Genomic DNA, 20,320 nt, shown 5'->3' with positions numbered 1-20,320 from the left:
TGCCCAGGAGGGAGTCCCATTGCAGGGGTGGCACTTGCTTCCAAGTAAGCATGCAGAGATGTGCACAACTCGCAATGTATTCAAAGGGCCCCCTCCGTGTGTACAAGCGTACACACACACCACACACGATGGTGTGGTGTGTGTATGAGTCAGTGATAGCGCAGTAGTTAGAGAGCTGGACTAGGTCTGGGAGAGACTTGGGTTCGAATCCCCACTCAGACACGAAGCTCACGGGGTGGCTCTTGTGCCAGTCACAGTAGCTTTGCCTAACCTACCTCACAGGGTTGTCGTAAGGATAAAGTGGGGAGGAGTAGGAGGTAAGCCAGCTTGAGCTCCTGGGAGGAAAGATGAGATACAAGAAGAAGAAGAAGGGTAGTTTGGATTTGATATCCCGCTTCCCCTCTGGCAATACGTGGCAGTGAGGAGGGTGCCAAAGGAGTGGGAGGAGAGAGTTTCGGGTGCTCAGCCAGAGGGACTTCAAAAGCTCCCTTGCTCACAGCGCCGTGGAGCCCGCAGCGGACTTGGCCTCCACCTGGCGTCCAGCAGCGGGCAGCGTGCTTTCGTAGAACCTCTTCTGGGACCGCAGGAGCGGCGTCTGGGTCTCGCCGTCTTGGCAGGCCCTGCGCTTCATGCAGCGGAACGTATGCTGGGTCCAGCAGTAAACAGCGCAGTTCAGGAGGCCCTGGGATGACGCTGTCAGGGCCTAGGAGAGAGATGGGGAGACGGGCAGGTCAGTGGCTGCAGCAGAACTGGAGAGCAGCAAAATTCCAGTTGAAGCAGCAGAATACGGTGGTGCCATTTCAATCAGCTCTTTCCCACCCCCTCAAGACCATGAGGACTACCACCTTAATTTACTTTTTAGGGGGGGAAGGAACACAACGCAGCACTAAACCCCTTGATCTGCATGCTGAAGGTCTTGGGTTCAATCCCTGACACCTCCAGGTAGGTCTGGGAGGGACCCTTGCCTGAAAGCCACTGGTCCAACTCCATGAAATACCGTATTTTTCGCTTTATAGGACACACCGGGCCATAGGACGCACTGGACCATAGGAGGGGGAGAACAGGAAAAAAAATATTCTCCCCCTCTCTGCTCAGCGCCCCTACAGCGAAGCTGCAGGATAAATGGAGCCCCTTCCATTTCTCCTCCCGCTTGGCTGAAGGGGCGCTGCGCAGCTCTTCCTCTCGGCTGAAGCCAGGAGAGTCCATTTCCTTCTCCATCCTGTTTTTTCTATTAAAAAAAAAACCCACCTGCCCAAAAGCAAAAGTCGATCAGCATTGTGTAGCTCCTGAACATGCTCAGTAGACTTGCCAGGTTAGGAGCACCCCCGTCCCCATAGATTTCAGGGCCCAAACTTGAGACCTGGGGGGCGGAGGGGGTGCTGGTGATTATCTCTGCCCTCCCTCCCGCCACTGAGCCCTGAAGATGAAAAGAGGGGGGAGCAGAGGCGGGCAGGACCCTACAAGCCTAGGCAATAAGTTGTAGCCAGCTCACACAGGGCTGAAGCGAACAAGCTGTATGCAGAGTTGTCTTCATAAAAAATCATTTTTGAAAAAGGCACTCTCACCCAGCTGGAGATGACAGGAAAACCTGTTCCTGTCTTCCCTGGGCTGTTTTAGCATTCCCCTACCCCAACATAACGGGACACAGGTGGCGCTGTGGGTTAAGCCACAGAGCCTGGGACTTGCCGATCAGAAGGTTGGCTGTTCGAATCCCCGCAACGGGGTGAGCTCCCATTGCTCGGTCCCTGCTCCTGCCAACCTAGCAGTTCAAAAGCACTTCAAAGTGTAAGCAGATAAATAGGTACCGCTCCGTGGAAAGGTAAATGGCGTTTCCGTGCGCTGCTCTGGTTTGCCAGAAGCAGCTTAGTCATGCTGGCCACATGACCCGGAAGCTGTACGCCGGCTCCTTTGGCCCATAAAGCGAGATGAGTGCCGCAACCCCAGAGTCGGTCATGGCTGGACCTAATGGTCAGAGGTCCCTTTACCTTTACTCCAACATATTTTCTGAACTTCTGCAAACTTTGAGTGATGCTTTCCTCTCTCTTGGAAGGTGGACGGTGCAATTGGCAGGTGGAGAATGAGTTTGCTATTAGTTTTTAGGATTCATTTTAATGTGGCTTTATTACCCCAGCTGCAGTCGGGGCAAGGGGCCCACCGTGCAGGGCTAGCCCATAGGTCCCATTGTCCACAGCGCTGGTCATATCAGTGGTGCCGTCAGGGGTTGACCTGAGGCTCACATTGTTTGTTTTATTTTTATTTATTTTCCTTGCATTGACAGCTTCCGTCATGGAGCCCAGAGGGATCCAAATGTGGCTCCCACGCAATCACTGTGGGATGTAATCCATGAGAGGCAGTCAAGTACAACATTCCTTGTAACGCTAGAGAAGACATGCGAGGGAATGTTTGGTCCAGCCAGTCAAAACTTCCTGTTCCTCCTGGCTGGAGCATCCTTCCTTTTGCATGTGATAGAAGGTGGGCGTGACCTTACCTGTCCAGGTAACAAAAGGACAAGTCACACAGCTCCCCTCTTTCTCTTTGACTTCCTTCATCGTTTGACCAGCTTCTAGCTAGGACTGCTCTGCTAGCTCTCAGCTAGCAGCAGCACTGGAATTATTCCCCCATATGGGGTAGATCCACATGTACATATTGGTAACTAAGTTTGCCTTCAGGGACCCAACTGTGAACTGATGTGAGTAAACTTGTTTTTATCATCTTTGAATAAGATTGTGGCATCTTTATTCTTTTTAAGAAGGATTCAAGGAACGTACAATTCAATCTGAGACAGGTTGAATTGTATAATAGTGAGAGGCTCACACGAGCCTGCAACCAGTTATTTGCTGTGCATGAGAAGAGGAATGTAAACTCTGCTAAGGAAAGGAAATTGCTAGCGCAAGTTAGGAAGGATATTAATAAACAATATATCCTCTCCTGCCACCCTGAACATTCCCACAATCACTTGCTCAGGCATTGACAAGGCCCAGACCTGCTTGTTTTCAGCAAGGTAACAGGGCTGCTCGCATTTGAATTTGTATTTCTCAGAACCATATTCAATTTAAAAATAAACAACAACTGCACATAAAACCATGCAATGAAAACCATATAAAAATGTTAAAATCAGAAATCGGATAACTGTTGTGGGGGCGGGGAATGCATTCTTAATTGCCTGCATAAGCCTGATGGAAAAGAAAAAAATTTCAGCGGGCATTGAAAACCTGGCATAAAAAGGCGCCTGCTAAATCTCTAGTGGCGCAGAGTTCCACAGGACTGGGCCAACAACACTAAAGTCTCTGCTTCTTGTTGTTGTCAAATTTGCGTCATAAACTCGGGGCACAAGCAAAGACTCTCCTGCAGGTGATCAAGGGTTCAGGCGATCTCTGAGTTAGCCGGGACCTAAGTTGTTCAGGGCTTCAAAGATTAACACAATGCTTACCTCTAAAACACAAAATCCCATGTACGGCCTGGTGTGCTCCAAAGATGTCAGTCTGAAGATTCCAAGGATAAAGGCTGGAAAAATCAAAAGGGGAGGACTCAGTCACCAATAATATCACATCGCTGTAGCCCCAAAGTGACTTCAGTAAGGCACAGCTAGGTGTTTTTATTTCCCCAGCCAATTATTTGTTTTACTTATTAAACCTGCATCCTCTCAAAGAAATCCCAAAACTTCAAAACTTTAAAGCAGGCTTCCTCAACCTCAGCACTCCAGATGTTTTCAGACTACAATTCCCATCATCACCTGCCCCTAATTTTCCAGAATGCTTTTTTTGTGGGTTATCGGGAGAAAAGGTAAGAAGGAACATTGTTTTATTTATTTCCTTTAAATTAACTTATCTGAGAGGGCAAGCCACAGATATATCTATATCTACTTATCCGGGGGTAACTCTCATGGACTTTCTAGACACGTAACAAGGCAGACTGTCAAAGGCAGGGCATTCCCCAGCTTTCCTTACCTGGACCCCAGCAGCAAAAAAATATCATGGGGTACAAAAACACTCTTTGCTCTACCATCTTAATGATCGCCCACTCCTGATCGCCCACGTAGCCGGTTGAATTCAGAAACCTCTTGTACAGCCCTCTGGCTTGGAGAAGCAAAACCTGCAGAAAAACCAAAACCAGTTATCAGAATCTACTACAGTCATAGCTCATGTTACGGATGCTTCAGGTTACATGTTTTCGGGTTACGGACTGCGGGAAACCCAGAAGTACCGGAACAGGTTACTTCTGGGTTTCGCCGCTCGCACATGTGCAGAAACGCTGAATTGCGCATGCACAGAAGCGCCAAATTGCGCCTGTGCAGACGTGGTGCTTCAGGATGTGAATGATGCGGGTTGCGGACGTGCCTCCATCACGAATTACGTCCGCAACCCGAGGTTCCACTGTAGTTCCTCCTGATCGCGTTTAATGAGGAGGGCTTGGGCTCTAAGCCCCAGGCAGCAATGAAGCCCAGGATTAAATACACCCTGACTTCCTCAGAGGAAGGTGTTGCTAGAAATCTCACTAACATGAGCAATACACTCAATGTGTAAATAAAATAAAATTCAGCACAACCTTCTCTTATAATAGCAATGAAGTAGATGAAACAGGTAGCACTAAAAATACAGCAAAATCGCATCTGGCATGTGAGTTACATTTAGGGCTGGGCGATATATTGATACAGCATCCAAAACTGGTTTGAAGTCAATCAATCAATCAATCAATCAATCAAACCTTTATTGCATTAGCATACAGCCATAGCAGGATAAAACAAAAAAAATGCTAGAGAGAAGCAACCTAACAAAATTCAAAACGATATTACTGGCATTGTGACATTTAAATTACCCTAAAACAATAATGTTGAGGCTTGCATGTATAATCTTGATAAAAAATAACGGTAAGCCCAGGACCAAAGCTATTGTTCGTGGAGGTTTTTCTGTTCCTCATCTCGGCATCTTCAGTGCCGCGCTTTTAAAAATAAGCTACAATAACATGTTTTTGTCCTGGGATATATGACAGAGGTTGTTAATAGTATTAAAAAAATTTATATATATATATATATATGAATCAAAAAATTTTTTAAAAAATTGTAGTTTGGTCCAGACAAACATAACAAATTATTAAAAAAGGCTTTGTTGTTCAGTCCTGACAAAGGTGACATATTTTATAAAAGCATCTTGTTAAATTTTAAGATATGCTAGAAGTTTTCAGGAGAAAAGTTTGATAAATGAATCAAATTTTAACAAGGGTTTAAACAAAAAATTGTAGTTGCATTTATATTTTATAAAGTGTAGTGTTGACTAAGATTAGCTGATAATTAATCAGTTTAGTTGAATCTCGTTTTAGGGGTTTGGCGAGAAAAAAATTTGATTAAACAAGAAAAATTATTTTTCTACAATAACTAAATTAATTACAATACTAAATCTAACCATATAAATTAAAATTTAACTAAAATACATTTTTTTTATGGCAAACCCCCCTACCCCCCTACCAAAGATGCCGAGATGAGGAACAGAAAAACCTCCACGAACAATAGCTTTGGTCCTGGGCTTACCGTTATTTTTTATCAAGATTATACATGCAAGCCTCAACAATCCAGTGAAAATGCCCAAAACCCCTTAAAAGACAAAATGGAGCAGGTATCAGGCACTATAATAAGCCCATAACACCTAGCCTCGCCACACCCCCACGGGCTTACCAGCAGTAATAAACATTGGGCCATAAGTGAAAACTTGACCCAACTATGATAACTTAGGGCTGGTTAATTTCGTATGCCATCCTGGTTTCATTGGCACCTTCAAACTGAAACAGCTTCTCGTCCACAACAAGCCCAGGACACAACAAGAGGGAGGAGGAACCACCATGCCGGTTCAAATGTCCTCTCCTGTGGTGGGAAATTCCATGACCAGGCTAACAGTTTCTCATGCTATTTGAATATGGACATTCCATCTGCTGAGGCAGGTGGGCATTGGAAGAGCACGGAACACGGTAGAGAGCAGCTGTTTGCTATTCTCGATGTGGATCCGGACCCACTTATTGCTGGAATCCTGGCCAAGAGGGCTAACCTAGGCCAAATTCACACTGTGGGTTTAAAGGGGAATTGTGAAGGAAGAGTATACATGAGTAGCCAACTGTGACAGGAGGAAAGGTCAGGCGGGCTAAAGCTCAGAATGATCTCAGGCTTGCAAGAGAGGTGAAAGATAATAAAGCCACTTCCGAACTGAAGAGGAGGTGGGGTTGCGGGCCCACGTCCTCCCCATGCACACGGGGGCTGGCTCACAGCTCCCGCAAGAATGAAGGAATCCTCACGCGTGTCATCTCCCTGCCTAGCCAATGGGCTGGTCGGGGGTGTGTGTGTGTGGCCTGGGCTATTTATGCCCCGAGGACCGCCCTCTCTTCACCTCTCCAGCTGATAGCTGTAGCAGGAACCCCCCCCCCCACCCCAATCATTCTGTTTGTACAAACTTCACACACACACACACTCACACACTACATACACCACATTTCTGTTATAAATTCATAGAAAATCAAGCATACATCGGATTTGCACTGTTCCATTTTATTTTACTCCATATGACAAGAACTATCAAAGGGGGGGGCTTGGTCCTGGTCAGCCATAATCCCTTCACCGTCTCAGCACATCCACAGGAGCCCTGCCCAGTTGCTATGCCAACCCTGATGATCCCAGACAGAAGACAATCAAGATCACAAAGAAGTTGCATATGGGAGTGGATTCAGCATGGACTGAAACAAAGGACAATGATCAGATCTTCCCTCTGGGGGCAGGAAACTGCAAACTCCCCTTTGTCTCCTGGAAGTGACTCATGGGGAGGGGGGAAAGGAGGAACTAGCCAGGTGACAAGACACTCAGGTTACCACCAACTCCTCCCTCATCCCCTCCTTTCTGTAATGTATGCATGATGTTTCTGGGGGTGGGCTTGACCTAGAGGAGGGGAATTTCAAAAAGTTTTTATAAGACCTTGCACACTATTTTTCGGGGTCTTTCCTCTCTCTTGCAAGTGAGGGGAACACCCTGTTGCAACAGTTCAATAAAGGCCAAGCCTACAGGCTGCTGTTTTGCTCCAAGTTATCCTGGTTGGTGTCTTTACTTTTTGTCCAAGGGAGCCCTCGGATTTTTCCGTTATCATAGCCAATAGGCCTAAGCCAATACCGCTCAATTCCTGCAATCAATAAAGTTGTGGCTGTTTTCGCCCATTAACCTTAAATACCGTGTCCTGTGTATTTATTTCTCAAGGGGGGAGGGGGACTTGCCACGCAATAAAGGTTTATTTGGCTATGTTCAAAGCAGCAGGAAGAACAAGCAAGTGGTATGTCCACTGAGGGGAGAAAACAATGAAAGGCGGGAACTGCAGCCCAATATAGGAGAAGTGGTGGGAAAGGAACACCTAGCTACGTTAAACAAATTAAAAGCTCCAGGGTCTAATGAGCTGTACCCAAGGGTACTAAAGGGGTTTGAGAATGTAATCTCAGAGCCTCTGTCTATAATTTTTGAGAATTCCTGGAGAGCAGGTGAAGTCCCTACAGACTGGAGGCAGGCAAATGTTGTCCCTGTTAAGTTTGTGGGTGAACATATCAGATGACACAGCGATTCTTCAAACAGCTCTTCTTTTTTCAGAGGTCAGAACAGGAACTGAGCTGAAGGGCTCAGTCAGCCTGCTTATATAGAGCTCCAGTACACATAATTGCTACAACTTTCTAAAACTATCCAATCACTGAACATCACTTTCGATCCCTTATTTGAACACTTATCCACAGTATCCCCCTGCTGGCCCAGGGTGAGAACTTCAGCACATAACACCCCTCCCCACCGAGATAAGGCGTTAGTTACCATCGTAATGGTTTCCTTATATACAGCACTACACGTTGGTTCAATTAGGCACAAAAGCATATCGGTTACATTTCACATACTTCCATTAGACCAACAGTATTACATGTCCAACAACATAGTCCTTTAAATAAGTTGGGCGCTTGGAAACTCTGCCAGACTGCCGGGGAGCAGTACCCAGGTCCGTTGGGCTGCCCGATTCTTGCTGAGGCTGTGGCGTGACCCTAGGTGGCGTTGAAACCAAGTCCCCTGGAACCGCTGCTGTGGGTGGAACCTCCACAAGTGGAGTTGGCGAAATGTCAGGCACGGCAGTGGTCTGAGTCTGTGGGAAGTCCGGCAGACCCTCTGAAGCGGCTTGGTTCGGCTCCACGCCCCCAGTTTGCGACCACACGAAAGCTTAGAAACAAACTAGGATTAGATACCCTACTATGCTAAGCCCTGAACATTGATAGTTATTTATACAATACTTTCCGCCAGAGAACTACAAGTGAAAAACTTGAAACTCAAAGGACTTGACGGTGTCCCATATCGACCTAGAGGAGCCTGTCCTATAATCGATACCCCTCGTTCCACCCAACCTCAACTAGCAAATCATCAGCCTATATACCGCCGTCGACAGTTTATCCTATGAAGGTCCAATAGTAGACACAACAGCCTTAACGCTAATACGTCAGGTCAAGGTGTAGCAGATGTTGAGGAAGAGATTGGCTACATTTTTTATGATAAAAAATACGAATTGCACTATGAAACACTGCATGAAGGTGAATTTAGTAGTAAAACAGATAAGAGTGTCTGTTTTAACAACGCTCTGGGACGCGTACACACCGCCCGTCACCCTCCTCAACAAAAAACTAAAGCAACTTTCATAAACAAAGATTACTTAAACTAGAGGAGGCAAGTCGTAACATGGTAAGCGTACCGGAAGGTGTGCTTGGATTAACAAAGAGTAGCTTATATAAAGCACCCAGCTTACAACTGGGAGATGCCGCATCCTAAACCACGACCTTTTTGAGCCCAACAACTTCAGCCAAATAAACCCACAAAACCCCAAAAACCCATTAAACCAAAACATTTCTTTCGGCCAGTAAATGAGATTAAACCCCACCATTGGCCTTACAAGTACCACAAGGGAACAGTGAAAGAACAATGAAAAATCTTAAGCATAAAACAGCAAAGACCAACCCCTGTACCTCCTGCATCATGGTTTAGCAAAACCCCTTCAGACAAAGCGAACCTTTAGCCTGCCTCCCCGAAACCAAACGAGCTATTCTTAGGCAGCTATTAATCTTGAGCACACCCGTCCCTGTAGCAAAAGGGTGGGAAGACCTAAAAATAGGGGCAAAAAGCCAATCGAGCTTGGTGATAGCTGGCTGCTCAACAAGAGAATTTAAGTTCAACTTTAGGCACACATTGAACCAACACCTCTAAATTCATTATTTTTTTCCTAAAGAAAATCAATGGGGGTACAGCCCCATTGAACCGGAATACAGCCCGAACTGAGAGAGACCTAACTTTTTAACTATGAGTAGGCTTCAAAGCAGCCACCACAAATCGCGTTATAGCATTAACCAAAATTAATCCCACAACCTAAACCAACCTCCTGACATACCCCGAGCTATTCTATACCAATATAGAAATACCAATGCTAAAATTAGTAATAAGAAACACTAATTTCTCTTTGCATACCCTTAAATCAGAATAGAAAAACTACTGACAATTAACAACACTACACAACCACATATTTACCCTAGAAAACGTTATCTAAAACTTGTTAACCCAACACAGGAATGCACAAAAGAAAGGCAAAAAGCCGTAAAAGGAACTCGGCAAAAATTTGTCCCAACTGTTTACCAAAAACATAGCCTTTAGCCCTACAAGTATTAAAGGTCTCGCCTGCCCAGTGACTCTTTAAACGGCCGCGGTATCCTAACCGTGCAAAGGTAGCATAATCACTTGTCCCCTAAATAGGGACTAGAATGAACGGCTAAATGAGGACGAAACTGTCTCTTACGGGCTGGCCAATGAAATTGATTCTCCAGTACAAAAGCTGGGATGAACCCATAAGACGAGAAGACCCTGTGGAGCTTCAAAACCAAAAGCATCAAACATGCCTCTTGGATTTTTAGTTGGGGCGACTTTGGAGCAAAAAAAACCCTCCAAAAAATCAACTTATTTATTAAGAATAACACACCAAAAATAATTTTTAGACCCAGCAATATTTTTACTGTCTGACCAATGAACCAAGTTACCCCAGGGATAACAGCGCCATCCTCTTCTAGAGTCCTTATCGACAAGAGGGTTTACGACCTCGATGTTGGATCAGGACACCCCTATAGTGCAGCCGCTATAAAAGGTTCGTTTGTTCAACGATAAAAGTCCTACGTGATCTGAGTTCAGACCGGAGAAATCCAGGTCGGTTTCTATCTATGAAGCACTATTTTTAGTACGAAAGGACCAAAATAGTGGGACCCACGCTAAACAAGCGTCCCAATTAAAACTACTGATTCTTACTAAAGTAGTTAACTATGCCCACCCAACCTCACCAAAATAAGGTTTATTAAGGTGGCAGAGTCAAGCAATGCAAAAGACCTAAAATCTTTCTACAGGGAAGCAAATTCCCTTCTTAATAATGCAGAATCTTATAACACACATTATTAATCCAATCTCGTATATTATTCCCATCCTTATTGCCGTAGCATTCCTAACACTGCTTGAACGAAAAATCCTAGGCTATATACAACTCCGAAAAGGCCCAAACATGGTAGGACCTTTTGGAATTCTACAACCAGTTGCTGATGGAATTAAACTGTTTATTAAAGAACCAATTCGCCCAACACACGCATCCCCAATACTTTTTATTTTAGCCCCAACCCTAGCCCTCTTACTAGCCCTAATAATATGAACCCCAATACCTATACCCTATCCACTAGCAGACCTAAACCTAGGCCTCCTATTTCTTCTTGCCCTCTCAAGCATAATAGTTTATACAATTTTATGATCCGGATGGGCATCTAACTCAAAATACGCCCTAATAGGGGCCCTTCGAGCTATTGCACAAACAATTTCCTACGAAGTCACCCTGGGCATTATTTTACTTTCTATCATTATACTAACCGGTGCCTTCACAATGTCTACTCTTATTGTTACACAAGAACACATATGACTAATTCTACCCACATGACCTCTAGCCATAATATGATATGTATCAACCCTAGCAGAAACAAACCGAGCACCATTTGACTTAACAGAAGGAGAATCCGAACTCGTCTCAGGTTTCAATGTAGAATACGCAGCAGGACCTTTCGCACTCTTTTTTCTAGCTGAATACATAAGCATTTTAATAATAAATACACTATCATGCATTTTATTCTTTAGCCCAACCATTACTCTACAAACAGAACTTTTTACAATCAACTTAATAACAAAAACCACCCTACTAACTATTGGATTCTTATGAACTCGAGCCTCCTACCCACGATTCCGCTATGACCAACTAATGCACCTTCTATGAAAACAATTCCTCCCAGCTACTTTAGCACTTTATTTATGATATATTTCTCTTCCAATCTCACTAGCTGGCCTTCCACCATTAACTTAATTCACTAGGACGTGTGCCCGAGATCTAGGGGTTACTTTGATAGAGTAAACCACAGGGACTTACTAACCCCTCACCTCCTATAGAAAGATGGGATTTGAACCCACACCTAAGACTTTATTGGTATAATTAAAAGGATAAGGATTGAGAAGAGTAAGGCTAGGACGCCACCCAGTTTGTTGGGAATTGAGCGGAGAATTGCGTAGGCAAAGAGAAAATATCACTCTGGTTTAATATGTGGTGGGGTAACTAGTGGGTTTGCGGGGGAGAAGTTTTCTGGGTCGCCTAGAAGGTTTGGTGTGAAAAGAGCAAGAGATAGGAGAAGGGTAAGGACTAGCATGGCACCTAATAAATCTTTGTAGGAGTAATATGGGTGGAATGGGATTTTGTCTGTGTTGGAGTTTAAGCCAGTTGGGTTGTTTGATCCTGTTTCATGAAGAAAGAGCAGGTGGACTATGGAAGTGCCTATAATAAGGAAAGGCAATAGGAAGTGAAAGGTAAAAAATCGAGTTAGGGTCGCATTGTCTACTGCAAATCCGCCTCAAATTCATTCGACTAGGGAGGTGCCAATATAGGGGACTGCGGAGAGAAGGTTGGTAATGACGGTGGCCCCTCAGAATGATATTTGGCCTCAAGGTAGCACATATCCTATGAAGGCTGTAGCTATAACGAGAAGTAGGAGGAGGACTCCAATGTTTCAGGTTTCAGTGTATATGTAGGAACCATAGTATAAGCCACGTCCAATATGGAGATAAATACAGATAAAGAATATGGAAGCGCCGTTGGCATGTAAGTTGCGGATGAGTCATCCATATTGGACATCTCGGTGAATGTGGGCAACAGATGAGAATGCGGAAGAGATGTCTGGGGTGTAGTGTATGGCTAGAAAAAGGCCTGTAATAGTTTGAATAATAAGACAGAGGCCTAATAGTGATCCAAAATTTCATCAAGCAGAGATGTTTGATGGGGTTGGGAGGTCAATAAAGGAGGAGTTAATAATCTTGATAATGGGGTGGTGTTTTCGTAAGTTTAGTGTCATTAGAGGTTTTTAATAGTTGAATACAACGGTGGTTTTTCAAGTCGCAGGTTTTGGTGAAAGGCCAAATTAAAATAATGATATATTTGATTGGGTTTTTTATAGTTTGTTTGGTGATTAGTTTAATTGGGGTTGCTTCTAACCCATCTCCTTATTTTGGGGCGGGAAATTTGGTAGTTGGTGCTAGTGTGGGTTGTGGAATTTTAATTTTATTAGGGAGTTCTTTTGTGTCTCTTGTATTGTTGTTAATTTATTTGGGTGGAATGTTGGTTGTTTTTGCTTACTCTGTGGCTTTGGCGTCGGATCCATTTCCGGAAATATGAGGGAAGGTTGGGGGGTATTTTGGTGGGTATGTTGTGTTGGTGTTGTTTTTAATAGTGATATTTAGTGAAGGGGATTTTATTAGTTTGGGGGTTAGTGGGGTGGATTCACAAGGTTTATCCGTTGTTCGTGTGGATTTAAGTGGTGTGTCATTATTATATTGTTTGGGTGGGTGGGGTTTATTGATTTGTGGATGGGCATTGTTGTTAGCACTATTTGTTGTATTGGAGTTAACTCGTGGGTTAGTGCGGGGGGGTCTTCGTGCAGTTAGGTTCATATGATTGTGATAAAGCATGCTGAGGTGATAATAGAAATGGACAAATAAAATTTTATTAGGCCTTTTTGTGCTAGTGTGTTGGCTTTAATGCTAGGAAGGTTTAAGGAAACTAGTCCTTTGGGTCCTGATTTTTCTAATCAAAGGAGATCGTTGATGTGAAGGGCTATGTTTTGTCCTATAAATAGTGAGGTTAGTGGAATGATGCGATGAGGTGTTGGGTTAAAGAAGCCTAGTTGATTAGAAAATTCGTGGTGTTTTGATCGTTTTGTGGTTGTAAGTCAGGTTTTTTTTTTGCAATTTGGAGGGTGAAGAGTGCTCCAAGGGTGGCGATAATAATAGCGGTTAGTTTTATAGAGGTTGGTATTGTGACTGGAGTAGGTTTTGTTGGAAGAAAGGTGGTTATAAGGATTAAGCCTACTACAAGGCTTCCAATGGCAAGACGAATAAGAGGATTAGAAAGGGTTGGTGGTGTATCATTTGTTAGTGATGTTGTTGTTCGTGGTGTGTTTATTTGGACGTAGAAGGTTATTCGTATGGTATAGGTAGCGGTCAATATAGTTGCAAATAGTGTAAGGATGAGGGCTCAGGCGTTTAGGTGAGAGTTGTTTATGGTTTCAATAATTGTATCTTTTGAGTAGAAGCCTGATAGAAATGGGGTTCCTGTTAAAGCGAGGTTGCCAATAGTTAGACAGGTAGCTGTAGTTGGCAATATTTTTTGTATTCCCCCTATTTTTCGAATATCTTGTTCGTTGTTAAGGTTATGAATGATTGCGCCAGAGCATAGGAATAGTATTGCTTTAAAAAAGGCATGTGTTGAAATGTGAAGAAAGGCAAGTTGTGGTTGGTTTAGACCAATGGTTACTATTATGAGTCCTAGTTGACTAGAGGTTGAGAAGGCAATAATTTTTTTAATATCGTTTTGTGTTAAAGCGCAAAGAGCTGTAAATAGTGTGGTGAGTGCTCCTAGGCAAAGGCAGATAGTTAAGGCTGTTTTGTTATTTTGTAAAATAGGGTGAAGTCGGATAAGAAGGAAGATGCCAGCTACAACTATAGCGCTAGAGTGCAGTAGGGCTGAAACTGGTGTTGGACCTTCTATAGCAGCTGGAAGTCATGGATGAAGTCCGAATTGTGCGGATTTACCTGCGGAAGCGAGAATTAGGCCAAAAAGAGGGAGGAGGGGGGGAGTTTTGGTTTCGATTGTTATTTCTTGAATATTTCAGGTTGCTAAGTGTATTGCGAGTCAGGCAAGGGCTAGTATTAGTCCGATATCTCCTACGCGGTTAAAGATAATGGCTTGAAGGGCTGCGGTATTGGCATCTGGGCGGGCAAACCATCAGCCGATTAATATGAAGGATAAGATTCCTACACCTTCTCAGCCAACAAACAGTTGGAATATGTTATTAGCTGTAACGAGTATTAGTATGGCTAATAAAAATACTAGAAGGTATTTGAAGAATCGGGTTATATGTGGGTCTTGTGATATATATCAGTTGGCGAATTCTAGAATGGATCATGTGACGAAGAGGCTAATTGGAATAAATGTAAGGGAATATATATCTAATACAAGACTAATATTGATATCTATGTTGGCGATGTTGGTTCATGTAAAGTTAGTTGTGGAGGCTTCTATGCCGTAGTTTATGAAGATAGTCAGGGGGATAAGGCTGACCTTAAATGCTAGTTGTACAGCAGTTTTTGCGTAAAGTATGCCTCATCCTATTATTAAGGGAATTGGATTTATGGCTGTGAGAATGGGATGTGTTAGAATGAATAGGACTGTGAGCAGGGTTGAATGAAGGAGAAGGTCGTGCATTTTTACTTCTACTTGGAGTTGCACCAAGATTTTTGGTGCCTAAAACCAATGGATTGCTGCTTTCCTATAGAGGTAAGAGGTCTAAGAGTATTATTCTTAGTTATTTGAGTTAGCAGCTCTAATTGTTAATACACCTCTTGGTAAATAAGAAGGTGGGGCTTCTGTTTCTAGAGTCACAGTCTAGTGTTTTGGGTAAACTATATTTACAAGTAAATAGACCTGAAATGAGGGTAGGTTTTATAATTAAAAGTCCTAGGGGCATTAAGTGTAGAATTAGGTTAAGATGAGTGTGGGTGGGGGGTAGCAGTCGAAATTGTGTTGAAATGCTTCCTCGTTGGGTTATTAAAAATATATAAAGGGAATAAGTGGCAGTAATAAGAGTTCCAACTCCAGTAATAATAATTGTTGGGGTAGATCAATTAAATAGGGTGGAGATAATGAATAGTTCTCCAAGTAGGTTGATTGTTGGGGGTATGGCTATGTTAGTTAGGTTGGTTAGAAGTCATCAGGTTGATATTAGTGGGAAGGCCAACTGCAGGCCTCGAACAAGGAGAAGGGTTCAAGTGTGTGTTCGTTCATAGTTGGTATTTGCTAGGGCAAAGAGGGCTGATGATGTTAGGCCATGTGCAATTATCAAGGTTATAGCTCCTGTTAAACCTCATGGTGTTTGTACAATGATAGCAGCGGTTACAAGGCCTATATGGCTTACGGATGAGTAAGCAATGAGGGCCTTTAGGTCTGTTTGTCGTAGGCAGATCGAGCTAGTTATTAAAATGCCTCAGAGGGCGAGGATTATAATCGGAAATATTAGGTTAGGTGGGTGTGGGTTGAGTATAGATGAAATGTGGATTAGGCCGTAGCCCCCTAGTTTAAGTAGAATAGCAGCTAGGACTATTGAGCCAGCGATTGGGGCTTCTACATGTGCTTTTGGTAGTCATAGATGGAGGCCGTATAGGGGTAGTTTAACTAAGAAGGCTAAGAGGCAGGCAAGTCAGAGTATTGGGCTAGAGTCTGTAGGAAGTAGTTCTGGTTGAGTTATAAAGAGAAGGTCTATTGAGGTGTGAAAGTGTAGGCTTAGGCCCTTTACTTTGCCAGAGAATTGCTTACCCGCGTCCCCAGGACCGAGAAGAGAATAAAAAATTCCAGGAAAGTTTCTTCTTTGGAGAAAAGAGTTTTATTGCAAATCTGTGCACAGAGACAGTCAGCAGAATATAGTTTCTGAAATCTGACTGTGTTGTTACCATGTTCAGCAAGCATTTTTATACCTGAAAGCATTCACCCTCCTCCCATACCTCCCCCCAAAACTTCCCCAATCAGCTTGGCAAGTTTTCAACTCATTCCCTTTTAGGGCATATCAATATTTGCTGGCTAAGGCTGCTAGCTAAGCACTTCCTCTGCTGGTTAAGCATTTTCTCTGCTCAGTAAGCACCCCCTCCCACCTTCTTGTACACGTGTCTTTCTTTTGCTAGCTAAGCATTCCCTTCGTATCTCTTCTTATCTTGCATTACTTAAAGCAGAAGCAAAGCAGGAAACATCTTGCTAGTGGTTTTTAGTTGACAGCAGTTTTTGGCTAGGCAGGAAACGACCTTCTGACCTGTAGCTAGCATCAGCAGTTTCAGATAGCTGGTTAGACAGGAAACGGTCTCCTGACCTGTCTGATTTAGGCTTTGCAAATAACTGCATTTTTGAGTTTGAGCTTGTGTAGCCATCCTAGCAGAGTGCCGGAATTTACTATGTGTAGATAATATTAATGATTAACCGTTCCCCTCTCCCTTCAAAAGTATTTATTGTTAAAATATAAGAGTGTAATTAATAGTGGTAGGGAGCTTGCTAAGGTATAAAATAAAAAATAAAGGCCAGCGTTTAAGCGTTCAGCTTGGTTTCCTCAGCGTGTAATAATAATTAAGGTGGGGATTAATGTTGTCTCAAATAAAATATAAAATAGAATAAACTCTGAGGCAGCAAAAGTTATGATTAGGGTTGTTTGTAATGTTGTTAAAATTATTAGGAAAACTCGTTTTCGATTTAGTGGTTCAGTTTTTAAATGGTTTTGGCTGGCTAAGATTATGAGTGGTAGTAGTCAGCAGGAGAGAATGATTAGAGGGGCGGAGGTGGTGTCAATGTTAAAATATGTGGATGTGTTAGATATTTTTAGGAGTATGGGGTGATTAAATAATATAAGACTTGAGAGTGCTAATAATATAGAGAATACGGTTATGGTTGGAAATAGAATATTTGAGTTGAGTAGAAGGGCTGAGGGAATTAGAAAGGCAGTTGGGATAATAATTTTTAGCATTTTAGTAAATTTAGGGTTTTTATGTGGTCGGTTCCGTGTGTTCGAGAGGTAGCAACTAGTAGGGCAAGGCCAGTGCTGGCTTCGCAAGCGGATAGTGCTAAAAGTAAAATAGGCAGTATGGCAGTAGTTGGGGTGTTTGTGGAGGTTGTAAAGGTGGCTATTATTAGGAAAAGAATAAGTATTATTCCTTCGAGGCAAATTAAAATAGACATGAAATGGGTTCGGTGAATAGATAGGCCTAGGAGACCGAGTAGAAATGTGATTTTTAATAAGAAGAGAATTATTGACATGTTAGGGGTTCTAATAGTATTAGAATTTATTAAGTCGAAATTAATTGTCTTAGTTAGACTAACCCCCATATTCAGCCCAATCTAAACCACCTTGGGATCACTCATAAATCAGGCCGCCAGTTAGAAGTGTAATAATTGTAGAGGTTCATATTATGGTTGTCATGGGCTGTGAAAGGTTAATTGCTCATGGGGTTGGGAGTAGAAGAGCAATTTCTAGATCGAAGAGGAGAAATAGAATAGCCACTAGAAAAAATCGGATGGAGAAAGGGAGTCGTGCTGATCCTAAAGGGTCAAATCCGCACTCGTAGGGGGAAAGTTTTTCTATATCTGGTATTATTTGTGGTAATCAAAAGCTTACTAGTATTAAGATACTAGAGATTAGTGTGGCAATAATTAATATTAGCGTTAGACTCATTACTTTTCCCCAGATTTAACTGGGGTTGGATGATTGGAAGTCACCTATATTAGCTATATTAAAAAAGTAAGAGCCTCATCAGTAGATTGATACATATAGGAATAGTCATACAACATCTACAAAGTGCCAATATCAGGCGGCTGCTTCAAACCCGAAGTGGTGATTTGTTGTAAAGTGAAATATGGATTGTCGAATGAGGCAAACAATGAGAAATGTGGATCCAATAATTACATGGAGGCCGTGGAAGCCGGTGGCTACGAAGAAGGTTGCACCGTAGACGCTGTCTGAGATAGTAAATGATGTTTCGTGGTATTCGCTGGCCTGTAAAACTGTAAAGTATAGGCCTAGTAAGATTGTTAATGATAATGCTTGAATGGCATCAATTCGTTTTCCTTCCATTAGGGCATGATGGGCTCATGTTACTGTTACCCCGGAGGCAAGCAAGACAGCTGTGTTTAGTAATGGGACTTCAAGGGCGTTTAAAGGGTGAATTCCTGTTGGTGGTCATTGGCCTCCAAGTTCAGGGGTAGGGGCGAGGCTTGAGTGGTAGAAGGCTCAGAAAAATCCGGCAAAAAATAACACTTCTGAGGTGATGAATAAAATTATGCCGTATCGTAGACCTTTTTGTACTGGCATTGTATGGTGTCCTTGGTATGTACCTTCGCGAATAATATCTCGTCATCATTGATGTATTGTTAAAAGTATGATAATAAAGCCAAGATAAATTAAATTTATATTATTGAAGTGGAATCACGCTGCAAGGCCGGATGTTAGTAAGAGGGCTGCGATGGCTCCTGTTAGGGGTCATGGACTTGGGTCAACTATATGGAACGGGTGTGCTTGGTGAGTCATTAGATGTTTTCTTGTAGGTAGAGTGTTAGAAGTAGCACGAAAACGTATGCTTGAATTAAGGCGACAGCTATTTCTAAGCAGGTTAATAAAATTAATGTAATGAGAGTTATTGATGCAGTTAAGCTTATACTGTTTATAAGGGCCAACACAGCTGTCGAGGTAAGTTGAATTAGTAAATGTCCGGCTGTTAGGTTGGCTGTTAGACGCACGCCTAGTGCGATTGGACGAATAAGTAAGCTGGCTGTTTCGATTATTACTAATATGGGAATTAGTGGTGTTGGTGTACCTTCTGGGAGAAGGTGACCTAGTGAAGTTGTTGGTTGGTTTCGTAATCCAATTAATATGGTTATTAATCAGGTTGGGACGGCAAGAGCTATATTTATTGAAAGTTGAGTGGTTGGGGTGAAAGTGTAGGGTAATAATCCTAAGGTGTTAAATAATGTGAGTATTAGTAAAAGTGCTATAAAAGTACTTGCTCATTTATGTCCTGCAGTACTAATAGGTAGTATTATTTGTTTTGTGGCAGTAATGATGAGTGAGGATTGAATGATTGAGTAACGGTTTTGGATAAGGCGATTAGTCGAAAATCAAATGGTTAGTGGAAAAAACAAAGCTGGGATAATTAGTGGAATTCCTAATATGTTAGGAATAGCAAATTGGTCAAAAAAACTTAGGGTCATGGTCAGGTTCAGTAGTGGTTATTGGGTTGTTTTTTATATTGAGGAGCTGAGAGATGGGCATTGGTATTAGTAATTTTTGTAAGAAATATAATAAGGGTTATTCACACTAGTACAAATATTATGAATCAAGGGGCAGGGTTAAGTTGAGGCATGTCACTAAGGGAAAGTTGTTTCCCTCTCTAGCTTAAAAGGCTAGTGCTGCAAGTTAGCTTCTTAGTGATGAAGAGATTATTATTTTAGATCATGCTTCGAAATATTTTAGGGGTGTTGACTCCACAACAATCGGTATGAAGCTATGATTTGATCCACAAATCTCTGAGCATTGGCCATAAAATAGACCAGGGTGGGATGTAATTAAGGTAGTTTGGTTTAATCGACCTGGGACTGCATCTGTTTTGATGCCAAGTGCTGGGACAGCTCATGAACGTAGAACATCTTCTGCTGAGATTAAGATTCGAATGGGGGATTCCATAGGAATTACAACTCGATGGTCTACTTCTAATAGGCGAAAATTTCCTGGATTTAGGTCACATGTTGGAACCATGTAAGAGTCGAATAGTAGATTTTCGTAGTCTGTGTATTCATAGCTTCAATATCATTGGTGGCCAATAGCTTTAATGGTTAGATGGGGGTTGTTAATTTCGTCTATTAGATAAAGAATTTGGAGGGATGGAAGTGCAATTAAAATAAGGATAATTGCAGGGAGGATCGTTCAAATTATTTCAACTTCTTGGGCATCTATTGTGTTGGTGTGTGTAAGTTTTGTTGATAATATTAAGCTAATAATATATAGTACTAGGGCACTAATTAAAAAAACAATTATTAATGCGTGATCGTGAAAATGAAGGAGTTCTTCTATGATGGGGGAGGCTGCATTTTGGAAGCCTAGTTGTGCTGGGTGTGCCACTAAGGTTCACAGGTCTTGAAGT

General features: G+C 42.7%; 1 protein-coding gene and 4 pseudogenes across 1 annotated transcript; all 5 read right to left on the bottom strand.

Annotated features, from left to right (window-relative positions):
• Window positions 1-489: 489 nt before the first annotated feature.
• On the bottom strand, window positions 490-4,917 carry LOC128420355 (transmembrane protein 116-like). The gene is made up of 4 exons (XM_053401955.1): window positions 4,816-4,917; window positions 3,948-4,092; window positions 3,431-3,504; window positions 490-703 (listed from the first exon to the last, which is right to left on the bottom strand). Exons 1-4 carry the CDS (start codon window positions 4,915-4,917, stop codon window positions 494-496), a joined length of 531 nt encoding a protein of 176 aa, XP_053257930.1. The 3' UTR covers window positions 490-493.
• A 6,610-nt stretch (window positions 4,918-11,527) lies between these two features.
• Window positions 11,528-12,804, bottom strand: LOC128419987 (cytochrome b-like; annotated as a pseudogene).
• Window positions 12,805-12,920: 116 nt separating this feature from the next.
• On the bottom strand, window positions 12,921-14,559 carry LOC128420354 (NADH-ubiquinone oxidoreductase chain 5-like; annotated as a pseudogene).
• Window positions 12,921-17,567, bottom strand: LOC128419988 (NADH-ubiquinone oxidoreductase chain 4-like; annotated as a pseudogene).
• Window positions 17,568-17,926: 359 nt separating this feature from the next.
• On the bottom strand, window positions 17,927-20,304 carry LOC128420353 (cytochrome c oxidase subunit 2-like; annotated as a pseudogene).
• Window positions 20,305-20,320: the final 16 nt, after the last annotated feature.

The sequence above is a fragment of the Podarcis raffonei genome, chromosome 8, assembly GCF_027172205.1.
Source record: "Podarcis raffonei isolate rPodRaf1 chromosome 8, rPodRaf1.pri, whole genome shotgun sequence".
Lineage (NCBI taxonomy): Eukaryota > Metazoa > Chordata > Lepidosauria > Squamata > Lacertidae > Podarcis > Podarcis raffonei.
This window is presented reverse-complemented; position numbering and strand designations above follow the sequence as displayed.

Excerpts from the sequence above, each read along its gene's own strand:
- LOC128420355 (XM_053401955.1), bottom strand. The coding sequence starts at position 4,917 with ATGAGGAACAGAAAAACCTCCACGAACAATAGCTTTGGTCCTGGGCTT. Across the intron at positions 4,093-4,815 it reads CTCAACATTATTGTTTTAGG|GTTTTGCTTCTCCAAGCCAG; the intron begins GTAATTTAAATG and ends GTTTTTCTGCAG. Across the intron at positions 3,505-3,947 it reads TTTTTGCTGCTGGGGTCCAG|CCTTTATCCTTGGAATCTTC; the intron begins GTAAGGAAAGCT and ends TGATTTTTCCAG.